Source organism: Manacus vitellinus, unplaced genomic scaffold (genome assembly GCF_001715985.3).
Source record: "Manacus vitellinus isolate BGI_N305 unplaced genomic scaffold, ASM171598v3 scaffold_72_pilon, whole genome shotgun sequence".
In the NCBI taxonomy this organism is placed as follows: domain Eukaryota; kingdom Metazoa; phylum Chordata; class Aves; order Passeriformes; family Pipridae; genus Manacus; species Manacus vitellinus.
The window spans coordinates 2,505,589-2,516,262 of NW_021940764.1; the positions used below are offsets into that span (position 1 = coordinate 2,505,589).

General features: G+C 60.8%; 1 protein-coding gene across 3 annotated transcripts; it reads left to right on the plus strand.

Moving 5' to 3' along the window:
* Positions 1–7,391: 7,391 nt before the first annotated feature.
* LOC103757330 (solute carrier family 25 member 39) lies at positions 7,392–10,668 on the plus strand. 3 transcript variants are annotated; one of them, XM_018084532.3, is made up of 11 exons: positions 7,392–7,520; positions 7,598–7,657; positions 8,243–8,287; positions 8,950–9,059; positions 9,184–9,251; positions 9,374–9,498; positions 9,670–9,843; positions 9,945–10,054; positions 10,192–10,273; positions 10,367–10,447; positions 10,527–10,668. In XM_018084532.3, the coding sequence occupies exons 1-11, from the start codon at positions 7,424–7,426 to the stop codon at positions 10,643–10,645; spliced, it is 1,071 nt and encodes a 356-aa protein (XP_017940021.2). In that variant the 5' UTR covers positions 7,392–7,423; the 3' UTR covers positions 10,646–10,668. The 3 variants fall into 3 exon arrangements, with proteins under 3 accessions (XP_017940021.2, XP_029820352.1, XP_029820353.1); XM_029964492.1 differs by lacking the exon at positions 8,243–8,287; XM_029964493.1 differs by lacking the exons at positions 7,392–7,520; positions 7,598–7,657; positions 8,243–8,287; positions 9,184–9,251 and having other exon boundaries at positions 8,971–9,059.
* Positions 10,669–10,674: the final 6 nt, after the last annotated feature.

A 10,674-nucleotide genomic window follows, 5' to 3' on the forward strand; every position in this document is an offset into this window, starting at 1 on the left:
CTGAGAAACATCGAGGTGCAAATCAAGGGCAATGTCCAGTCTAAGAACAGGCTTTTTGTGAAGGGGAAAGCTCAGGAGGGAATAAAGAAGAACAGATGTGGAACCTGCAGCACCAGAGGGTTTTTTAAAGCAAACCGGGTTGGGAATGGTCTTTCTTGGTTTGGAATAAAGGTCTGTGGAGTGTCAAAGCCCTTCTCTTACTACAGTAACTGCAGAAGTACGAAGTACAGTCACGTGAGGGGGAAAAAGATGGATTTATGAACATGCAACTATGAGATGTTTGGTTTGGGGGTTGTTTTTTCAGATCAATAGGAACAGGTAAGGCATCTAAAACCAAGGGAATGGCCCATTTTTAAACTGCCTAGAAAGTACCCACTATAAATTATCTGGAGAATTTTCCCATCTTCTCTCAAAAAAGTACCACAGCATTGGGAATGGTAAAATAAACACTACAGTGCTACAAGAGGATCTGTCCTTGTGACTCAACGGCAAACAAGATGAATTACAGTGCAAGCAGCTCAAGTCCAATTCTGGGACAGCAGCTCTTCCTACAGGCAGTAGGGATGTACCGGGAACAGCAGACTGACTGGGAATCAGCTGAGCACCCTCCAACAGGATTATTTCTTCATCTAAAGACAGCCAAACCAGAAGGGACTCCCAGGCCTTATTTCTTAAAGCATGACAACACCTGGCTTTCTAAAGTCATCTCAAAGCTCACCTTTACCTGCCAAAGTTCTCAGCTCAGCAGGCAACAAGTCCTGTCCGGATCCAAGAAATCTGGAAAGTGAAGCATCATTAGTCAGTCCCAGCTGATGTTCAGGCACAGCCACATCCAGGCCATTTAGAAGATCTGTTGGCAAAGGTTTGTCAGGAATTAAACCCATCAATTGCTGCAGCAACACCGAGATGTTTCCGGAACTGCTGGAGCAGCCCCAGGTGGGATGAGCTCACGGTGATCAGCAGATCCTGCCCCAGCCGAGAGGAACTGCAGGGAAACTCTCTGAGGGCAGATTTACCTGTCCCTGCAATGGGCTGAAGCTGATGTAGAGTTTAATTACTGCTCAGAGCTCTTCTGGCCACTTTGCGTTCATAGGGGCTTTTGTTTATTGGAAAAGGGATCTGGGAATTTATCCTACCATTCTCAGGCCAGGCTCTTCCTTCCCCTCCTCTCCTTTTGGCCCATACTGCTGCTAGTGGAAACAAGACACTACTTTTAACATTAAATTATAAAGGAATCCTTTAGGGAGGGAAGCATGGAGCCTTTATCTTCCATACCTCTTTCTTCATCCCTAAGACCAGGCTCGTTTTCCTCACAGGTGCAGTTTGTCACCTGTTTCATTATTACCAAGGTTTTCCCTGGCAGGTGCTCCAGAAGGTAGGACACCTTCCCAAGTGTCACCTGCAGTGGGAATTGACCTGCAGAGCTGCAGCCCAGGAATTCTGGGTTGTATTCTGGGTTATACAAGTCTGGTGTCCCCAGGGCCTCCTCTGGCCACAAGCTGCTTCATTTGAGTCACTTAATTCAGCTTAAGCCTGGCTTTTGCAAAACCATAATGATCCCAGCCGAAATAAATACTCAAATTCTGCCCTGGCTTAATTCCATTAAAGCACTACCCAGATCCTTTTGCAACCTGGCCCTTGAAGTTCACCTGAAAAAAAAAAAAAGGAAACGGGCTAATTGCTTTCAAAAACGCAATTTTTGAAAGCGAGGAGACAGGACTGATCTTTCCAAAGTGATTCCAGGCGCTGGAACTACAGGATGCCCCTTCCTCGGCGAGGAGCCCCAGGCAGGCACAGCCCCCGGCCCGCAGTTCCCAGGCCGTGGCCCTGGCCCAGGACACCAGCTGGGTTTCATAAGCTGGGTGGAACTGGGAGCAGGGAGTTACACAAGCGTTTTCCCGGCCGTGCCGTGCGGTGTCACGGCAGGACAGACCCGGAGCGGCGCTCACGCAAACCGTCCCCGCGGTCGGACTCCTCGGCTCGGGGGGGGGGATCAGAGCTCAGCCGGCTCCTTCCCCACGGACCGAATGTGCATTTTCAACTCGGACACGGTTCTCTCCATCTGAAGTGACTTGAAGTAACTCATTTTCAGAGCAATGGGAGCACGGTGCACCCGCGGCACCCCGCCGAGGCCAGCGGGACTGCGGGGACAGGAATCGGGGACAGAAACATTCCCGGCGTTTGGACAGCGCAGGAGGCCAGCGGGCTGTGACTCAGCACAAAGAGGCAGCCAGGTTCTCGCCTCGGCAGTGCTGAGCTCGGGATAAACAAACTCACCACTTTCACCCTGACCTCCTTAGCAGATGGACAGAACCAAAAAATTGAGGCCAAGACACTTACACTGTTGTACACTTGTCCCTCTTTCCCTGTCCCCGGCTGGAAAAACATTATTCCTTTTCTTTTCAGCTGTGTGGAAGCCAAGCACAGCCCAACACCTAAACCAGAAGATACAAGACCCAATACCCCTAAGGAGATATAAATTTTAATTAATCATTATTCCATTTCTCAATTACCAGCTGCGAGAGGCTTTCACATCATTTAAAACCCGTGTCTCTGTAAGAGGCAGAGCTGACTCATCGGGGAGTCACAGGATGCATTCACTTAGGGGACCTTGTGGGAATTGTGAGGCTCCTGGGCTCCCATCACTTAAAGCCAAGATTCCCTTGGACCTGGTGTCATGGAAGGGCAGGTCCTGGCACTAGCTGCCCCCTTTGTTGACAATCCTCAGAGATGCCAGTGGCCAGGAGGGACTTTATTCCTGGATGAGTGCAGCCACCATGTCCCTGCCAGCTCCACAAAAGGACAGGGAACATCACCGTGGGTGAAGTAGGCTCCTGAGTAAACCCCCTGGATCTGCAGGCTCCGAGCCCTGAATCCTCCTGCTCACCAGGCAGAGGCTGCTCTGGCACCTGTACATCACCTGTCCCTGAGCATCCCCTGTCCTTCCCACGGGATGGTGCTGTGGGCACCAGGGCAGGATTTATCCTCGAGATTAAGCCAGGGCGAAAGTTCAGCGCTGCTCTAAGGCAGAGATTGCATCACACAGCACCACAACAGGTTGTGTTGCAGGGACGTGTCCACGCAAGTGGAGTCCCCGGGAAGCTCTGACCTGCGGGTTCCCTGGAGGACACGCCAGCTGGAGCACCGCTGTGGTCTCATCCCAGTTCTCCAACCCCATCACCCAGTCACCCGCTGGGGCAGAGCCGCAGTCCCGGGGGGCTGTGCAGGTTTTGGAGGGGCTTTGGGAGCCATCTGCTGTTATCAGCCCAGATTACAGCGTGGGGGCGAAGGGCACCAGAAGGGCTCTCCTCCCTTCCAGGGGCACACGGATGCACTTGGACCATCTTCACAGAATCACTGAGGTTGCAAAAGACCTCCAAGGACTTCGAGTCCACCCTGTGCCCGATGCCCACCTTGTCCCCCAGCCCAGAGCACTGCGTGCCATGTCCAGTCCTTCCTTGGACACCTCCAGGGGTGGGGACTCCACCACCTCCCTGGGCAGCCCCTTCCAATGCCTGACCACCCTTTCCAGGAAGAAATTCCTCCTGAGAAAATCTTCTCCAGATTTAACCACCAACAGAAATAAGAGCCCCTCAGGGAGCTCACTACTGCGCCCAGAAGGACTCAGGATTCTCCCCAGGAAACACAGCACTTCCAATACTTGAAAATGAGGGTCTGCACCAAGCAGAGATGGGATTCCAGCCCCCCAGACCAGGCAGGTCCCGAAGTTAATCCCAACTCTCACGGGCCCAGGTGGAAGTGGCAGAGCAGGCTGTCTGCATCCCGCTCCAAGGGCCCGGGAGAGGACAGGGAGCTGCTGGGCACTCCAGTGCCAGTGCTTTGGGAACTGAGGGGCTTTGTTCCTGTGCAGGCAGCGGAGCAGCACTGGCCCTGGCACGGCACCGTGCCCGTGTCCCAGCCTGCCCCTCCACCCGGGCGTGCAGCACATCACACTGCCGGCAGGGCGAGTGTGCAAACCCTGCTGGGCCTGGGAGGGCGAGTGGGAGAGCCCCGAGCCTTCAGCACAGCGAGTGTGCAAGGCACAGCCTTCTGCCAGCACGGTGAGTGTGCCAGGGGTGTCCCTCTGCCAGCACAGTGAGCGTGCAAGGCGTGCTCTTTTGCCAGCATGGGGACAGTGAGTGTGCAAGGTGTGCCCGTGTCAGAACAGTGAGTGTGCAAGGTGTGCCCCTGTGTCAGAACAGTGAGTGTGCCAGGCGTGCCCCTTTCTCTCTCTCCACCATGGTGAGTGTGCAAGGTACGTCCCTCTCCATCATGGTAAGTGTGCAAGGTGTGTTCCTCCCCAGCACGGTGGGTGTGCAGGCTGTCCCTCCCCAGCACAGGGAGTGTGCAAGGCACGTCCCTCTCTCTTCAGCACCATGAGTGTGCAAGGCATACACCTGTCCATCACGGTGAGAGTGCAGGGTGTCCCTCCCCAGCTCAGGGAGTGTGCAAGGCACGTCCCTCTCTCTTCAGCCCGGTGAACACTCGAGGTGTGCAAGGTGTGTCCGTCTCCATCGCGGTGAGCGTGCAAGGTGCCCCTCTGTCAGTACAGCGTGCGCAAGGCGCCCCCCAAAACCGGTGAGCGTGCAAGGCGCGCCCCTCCGTCCCTCCCCGCCACGGTGAGCGTGCAAGGCGCGCCCGCGTGTGCAGGGTGCGCACAAGGCGCGTGCCCGACGCGCCCCATCACGCGCGTTCCCGCCGCGCGGCGCCCACGCTCCTTTCCTCCCCTTGCCCCGGCCGCGCAGCGGGCGCCAGTGGGCGCGCGGGGCACGCTGGGCGCCCTTGTCCGCGGCGGGCGGGCGAAGTGCGGCGCGCGGCGGCCGGCGCGCCGGCGAAGGGCGCGCGGGGCTCATGGCGGGGATCCTTAAAGGCGCCGCCCGTCCGCTCCGCCGCCTGCAGGTGCCCCGCTCAGGGAACGCCGCCGGAGCCGGACTGGGACATTGAGCAGGTGGGGCGGGCCACTCCCCAGGCACCTCCCCCGACACCCTTTTCCTCCTCTCCGGCACCCGCCCTCGCGGTCCGGCACGCGCCGCGCGTGCCTCAGTTTCCCCCCGGATGCGAGGGGGCGTGCGCTGTGATTGGGAACGGCGCGCGGCCTCGGGACCCCCGCGGCTCCGCTTCCCAGGGCCGGGCAGATGGGGGGGGGGCGAGGGGGGCAAGCCCACCGGTGGTCTCCTGGGAACCACCCGCTGCAACTTGTACGATGCCGCTAGACGCTCTGGTGTGGCTGCCAGACCCTGGCGAGAGGGGGGCTTAGAGCCAGGGAGACGGGAGATCTCCTGCCGAGTGGCCGACTGCCAAAGCCCGGGGGAGAGGACACAGCCCTGGGGTGGGGGCTCCAAGCTCGAGGGGATGTGCGGACCCCAGGTAGGGGTGCGGACCCCAGGTAGAGGTGCAGAGCCCAGGTAAGGGAGCTCCCCGGGGCAGTGGGGGCTGCAGGCTCCACCCAGGTAGGGGTGCAGACCACAGGTAGGGGAGGCTGCCCCTGCCCTGGGGGGCTCCCCGGGGCAGCGGTCCAGGCTGGGTCCCTGTGAGCCCTGGGGGACGCTCCAGCACCATCCCCTGCTCCAGGAGAAAGTGGTTCGTCCCCCACCAGGATGAGCCCCTGTGCTCTCTGGGCACCCACAGGGATGGACTGGGGGAAACCTGGAGCAGCCCAGGGTCTGGGAAGCACTAGGGGATCTGCCGGCAGGATTTCCCTCTGGCTCAGGGCTGGAGTGCCCAGCTGGGCCCTTCCAGTGTGGGAAGAGCCCCCTGAGCTCCCCCCCAGTCCCCTGTCCCTGGGAATTTTTTGCATTGATCATCTTAACTTATATTTGTTTCTCCCCCTTTTTGTCCTGGTCATCACTGTGCTGTACTCAGCCCCATCAGCACTCCAGGCTGAGCAGGGGGCTCTGGGCTGGGGGCGTAGGGCTTATTTTATCCTGGATGGATAAGGGAGCAGCTCCCAGCTGAGAAGGGAGCCCTGGAGGTGCCTCACTCCCCCAGCACCAACAGGGGGGCTGTGTTGGGGCATGTCACGTATAACTAAGTGAGTTTATCAGGTGCTGCAGAGCTGGGAGCGAGAGATTTCCCCCGGCTTACGTAAGACTGAGCAGCAGGGCTGGGTCTGGGGCAGGGATCCAACCCCAGCGCCCTGCCCACGGTTTTGCAATGGCTGTGGGGTCAGTGGGGCGAGCACTACGGCCGTCCCGTGACGGGAGCACTGGGACCTGTGCCCAGACAGCACCCAGATCCCAGTGGGGCCGGCGTGTGCCGGGTGCCGGGGTAAACCCAGCTCCCCATGGGGCTGGGTGTGTGGTGCCAGGACAGGCCCAGTGACTTGTGGGGCTGGTGTGTGTGGTGCCAGGGTAAACCTAGATCTCGTGGTGGGGCCAAGTGTGTGGTGCTGGGACAGACCCAGGTCTCCTGGTGGGGCTGAGTGTGCGTGTTGCCAGGGTAAACCCAGGTCTGGTGGAGCCAGCACGTGTGGGGCTGGGACAGATCCAGCTCTCCTGGTGGGACAGGTGTGTGTGGGTTCAGCACAGACCCGGCTCCCGGTGGGGTTGGTACATGTGGGTTCAGGACAGACCTGTCCTGACTCGCAGCCTTGGGCACCCAGCAACTCCTGAGCCTGTAACCGAGAGATTTATGACTCCTCTGACCTTGCAAATTGCTGAGTCAGATGGGGAAGGTTTTTTGCTGCATTCCCTGGCTTTAAAAAACCCTGTAGGTTCCCAAAGCTTGGAAGCCCTCCTGCTGTGGCCCCAGCCCTGTCCCAGCGTGAGGATCATCCCCGGGCTGTGGCAGGAGGGAGCAGTTGGTTCTGAGCATGCTGGAGGTCGATTCTCTGTGTCCTCCTCCCTGGGAAGGGTGCAGTATCCCCTGCTTCCTGAAGGCAGCACATCAGCTCCGGGGGCTGCAGCCTTGCCGAACCTCGGGGGAATCAGGCAGAAGGTTTGGGATGCCCAAACCCTTTTTGGGGAGCTTGTTGGAAGCTCATGAGGGGAATCCCCCCTCCCTTGGTGCACTGCTCTGCTGCACAGGCTCTGCTGCCTTCCCAGCCAGGGCTGATCTTTGGACTTTGTTCCTTCCTGTCCTTAATTTTCCAAGCACAGGGAGGGGAGAGTCCTCCCTCTCCAAGGACATGGAAGGCTGGCCTGGACTGTCCCCACCTCTCCAGCCAGGCTGGGCCCGCTGCCAGCGTGGGGCCAAGAGGGTGTTATCGGGGCTGGGCCAGCCCCGGGAGCCAGTCCCTGTCCCCCCCTCGGGCCACCACGATTATGGGGGGCCCTCGCCTGCCCTGTGCTGCACCGATAGCGCGGTGGAGGTGGGACACTGACCTCGCACCACTGGAGTGGGGATGCTGGGGGGGCTCCCAGGGGAGCCAGGGACCCCCCTGGCCTCCAGCATCCCCCGCCGTGCCTTGCAGGGGGACGGTGCCATGGCTGAGAAGGCGTCACCGAGCCCCGGCGTGGGCATCACACCACTGCAGCAGATGCTGGCCTCGGGGACAGGCGCCATCCTCACCTCCCTCTTCGGTGAGCACCGCAGGGTGGGCACCAGGGCAGGGGGCTGGCACGGGGGGAGTCATGGCTAAAGGGTGGTGTTGTTTCAGTGACACCGCTGGACGTGGTGAAGATCCGGCTGCAGGCCCAGAGGACCCCGTTCTCCAAAGGTAACCCTGCTCAGGGCAGGGTGGGGGGCTCCAGCCAGCCCCCCAGCCAGCTGGCTGGGATGGCTTGGTTGGCAGAGCCAGTGGCAGGGATGTCTTGGCTCCAGAGCTTGGGGCCATTGCGAGGTGGCAGGTTACCATGGGCCCCTCATCCTGATGAGCTCGGGGGGCCCTGCTGGGGGAACTGGGCTCGGGCTTGGCTCTGTCCTTCCCCCTACACAGCCCAGTGCCAAGGGGGGTCAGCGCTGTGCCTGGCAGCCCCCAGCCCCTGGGGAGCAGGGCAGAGGGGCCCACCCTGCTCCAGCTGCTCGCTGTTCCCCCACTGCCTTTGTTCCAATCTCCACACTGCTCCTCATGGGCTCTGCCCTCCATCTGCCCCCGTCCCGTGGGGTCAGCGGGCTGGGCCCAAGGGACTGGTTTGGTGACAATAGGGACTACTTGGGAAGTGGCTGCGGGGGCATCCAGCCCCTTCACCCACGGAGTTCTCCCACAACCCAGCTCGGAGCTGCAGCACACACGTGTGCCCCAGCCCTGGGAGGTGGCACATCCTGGTGCCAGTGCTCAGTGTGTCCCCATTGTGTGTTTCAGCCTTGCCAGCACAGGCAGTGCCCTGGGGCGCTCAGCCGGCCACATGTGAGTACGCCCGGGGGCTCCAGGCAGCTCCTGCTGCCAGTGGCTTTGCTTTCCCAAACCTTGATGCCAGTTTGCTTTTCCACTGGTGGCAGCTCGGGCTCCTCTGGCTGTAGGGACATCCCTGTGGTGTGGGGGCTACCATTGTCCCCAGCCCTGGCTGTTCCTGCAGCCCTGCTTTGGGGCTGGCTATGCCACATCCATGGGGTCTGCTGGGGGGTCTGTTGTGCAACAGGCCTGGCTCTCTGTGCTCCCCCTCTCTGTACTGTGGCTATGTCAAAGTCCCTTTGGATCTCCACTGCCTGGGTCCCTCTGCCTGGCTTGAGAGCACAGTGGAGGGGCTGTGGTGTCCCCACCGTGCCACGGCAACAGAGCCAAGACCAACCAAGGCATAAAACCCCTCCTGCCACTGGCAGTGAGTCCTGCTGTGCTCCCATCCCTGCCGTGGGGCTGTGTGTCCCCCACCCTGCGGGTCTGGCTGTGGTCAGACCCTGACCAGAGGGTTGTCCCTCTCCTGGCCTTGGCCTGGGGCTGGTCCCACTGGGCTCAAGCACTGACGGTTTGGCTTCTTCCTGGAAGGAAGGCTTTGGGATCAGATGTGCTGGGTGTGGGGCAGAGGGGAAGGGTCTCCTGTCTAACAGTGATGCCATTACTTCCTGCCTCAGGGAAGTGTTTCCTCTACTGCAATGGGCTCATGGACCACCTGTACGTCTGCCAGAACGGCAACGGCTGCACCGCCTGGTACAAGGCCCCCACCCACTTCACTGGCACACTGGTAGGGGCCGTGGGCACGGCAGGGTGGGCAGGGGCCTCCCTATCCCAGAGGGGTGTTTGCTGGGGAGGTGTTTGCCCATCTCCTCTCTCTAACTCCTCTCCCTGGTGCTCCCCTCTCTCCCCAGGATGCCTTTGTGAAGATCACACGCTACGAGGGCATCAGGTCCCTGTGGAGCGGCTTGCCCCCCACCCTGTGAGTTTGGGCATTCTGGGTGCTAACACCTGCCTGGGCACACAGGCATCAGTCCCAAGCCCCTGCTGGCCCTCAGGGAGTGCATGTGCCTCTCACTCCCCTCCTCCTCCTCCTCCTCACAGGGTCATGGCTGTGCCAGCCACCGTCATTTACTTCACCACCTACGACCAGCTCCGGGACTACCTGCACGCCCGGACGGGAAGTCGGGGTCCCCACATCCCCTTGCTGGCCGGGGCCCTCGCCAGGCGTGAGTACCCCTCCTCCCTGGGGGTCTCCCCGTGCCCACCCTGTGGTGCCAGCAGAGCGTGGCAGGTCTTGGTGCCCAGTTTCGGCACCTGGCTCTCCCAGCATGGTGCTGATGGCTCCGGGACAGCCGCTGGAGCGGACGGAGCTGATTCCCGGTGTCCCCTCCTTGCAGTGGGTGCCGTGACGGTCATCAGCCCCTTGGAGCTGATCCGCACCAAGATGCAGTCCCGGCAGCTCAGCTACCGCGAGCTGGGTGTCTGCATCCAGTCAGCAGTGGCCCAGGATGGCTGGCTGTCCCTCTGGAGAGGCTGGGGACCCACCGTGCTGCGGGACGTCCCCTTCTCGGGTATGGCTGTGGTGGCACTGGGAGGTGGCAGGGAACCAGGGCCGGGGGGTTGGTGTGTCCAGGGTGTCCAGTTGTAGCACTGGTGTCTCCTCTCCCCCCAGCTCTGTACTGGTTTAACTATGAGCTGGTGAGGACGTGGCTCTGCAGGAAGGCCTGGCTGGAAGAGGCCACGTTCATGGTCAGCTTCACATCTGGGGCCATCTCTGGCACGGTGAGTTTGGGGTGCTGAAGCTCACTCAAGGTGGGGGATGGTCCCTGTGGGAGGGAGGGGCGGGCTGGGATGGTGCAGGGAGGTGACAGCAGAGCTGTCACCAGGTCCAGGCTCACTGCCCGGTGCCAACCCCACAGGTGGCCGCGGTGCTGACGCTGCCCTTCGACGTGGTCAAAACCCAGCGGCAGATCGAGCTGGGAGACAGCGAGGTGCACCCAGGTGAGGGGCCAGGCCTGCGGGCAGGTGCCTGGGGGGCATCCAGGACTCCTCAGGGGCATCCCTAGACCCTTACCTGCTCCCCTCTCCCCACAGTCTCAGCCTCCAAGCCTTCCTCCACCTGGCTGCTCATGCAGCGGATCCGCGCCGAGTCTGGCACCCGGGGGCTGTTTGCAGGTGAGGACGTGCCCCGGCCTTGTGCTGGGGTTCCAGGTGCCCTGGTGTCACCCCAGGGCTGACAGCGCTGTCCTTGCAGGCTTCCTGCCCCGTGTCATCAAGGTGGCACCTGCCTGCGCCATCATGATCAGCACCTACGAATTTGGCAAGACCTTCTTCCAGAAGCTGAACCAGGAGCGGCGTCTGCGGGGGTTGTGAGCAGGGCTGGGGCAGAGCTGTGTGTGGCC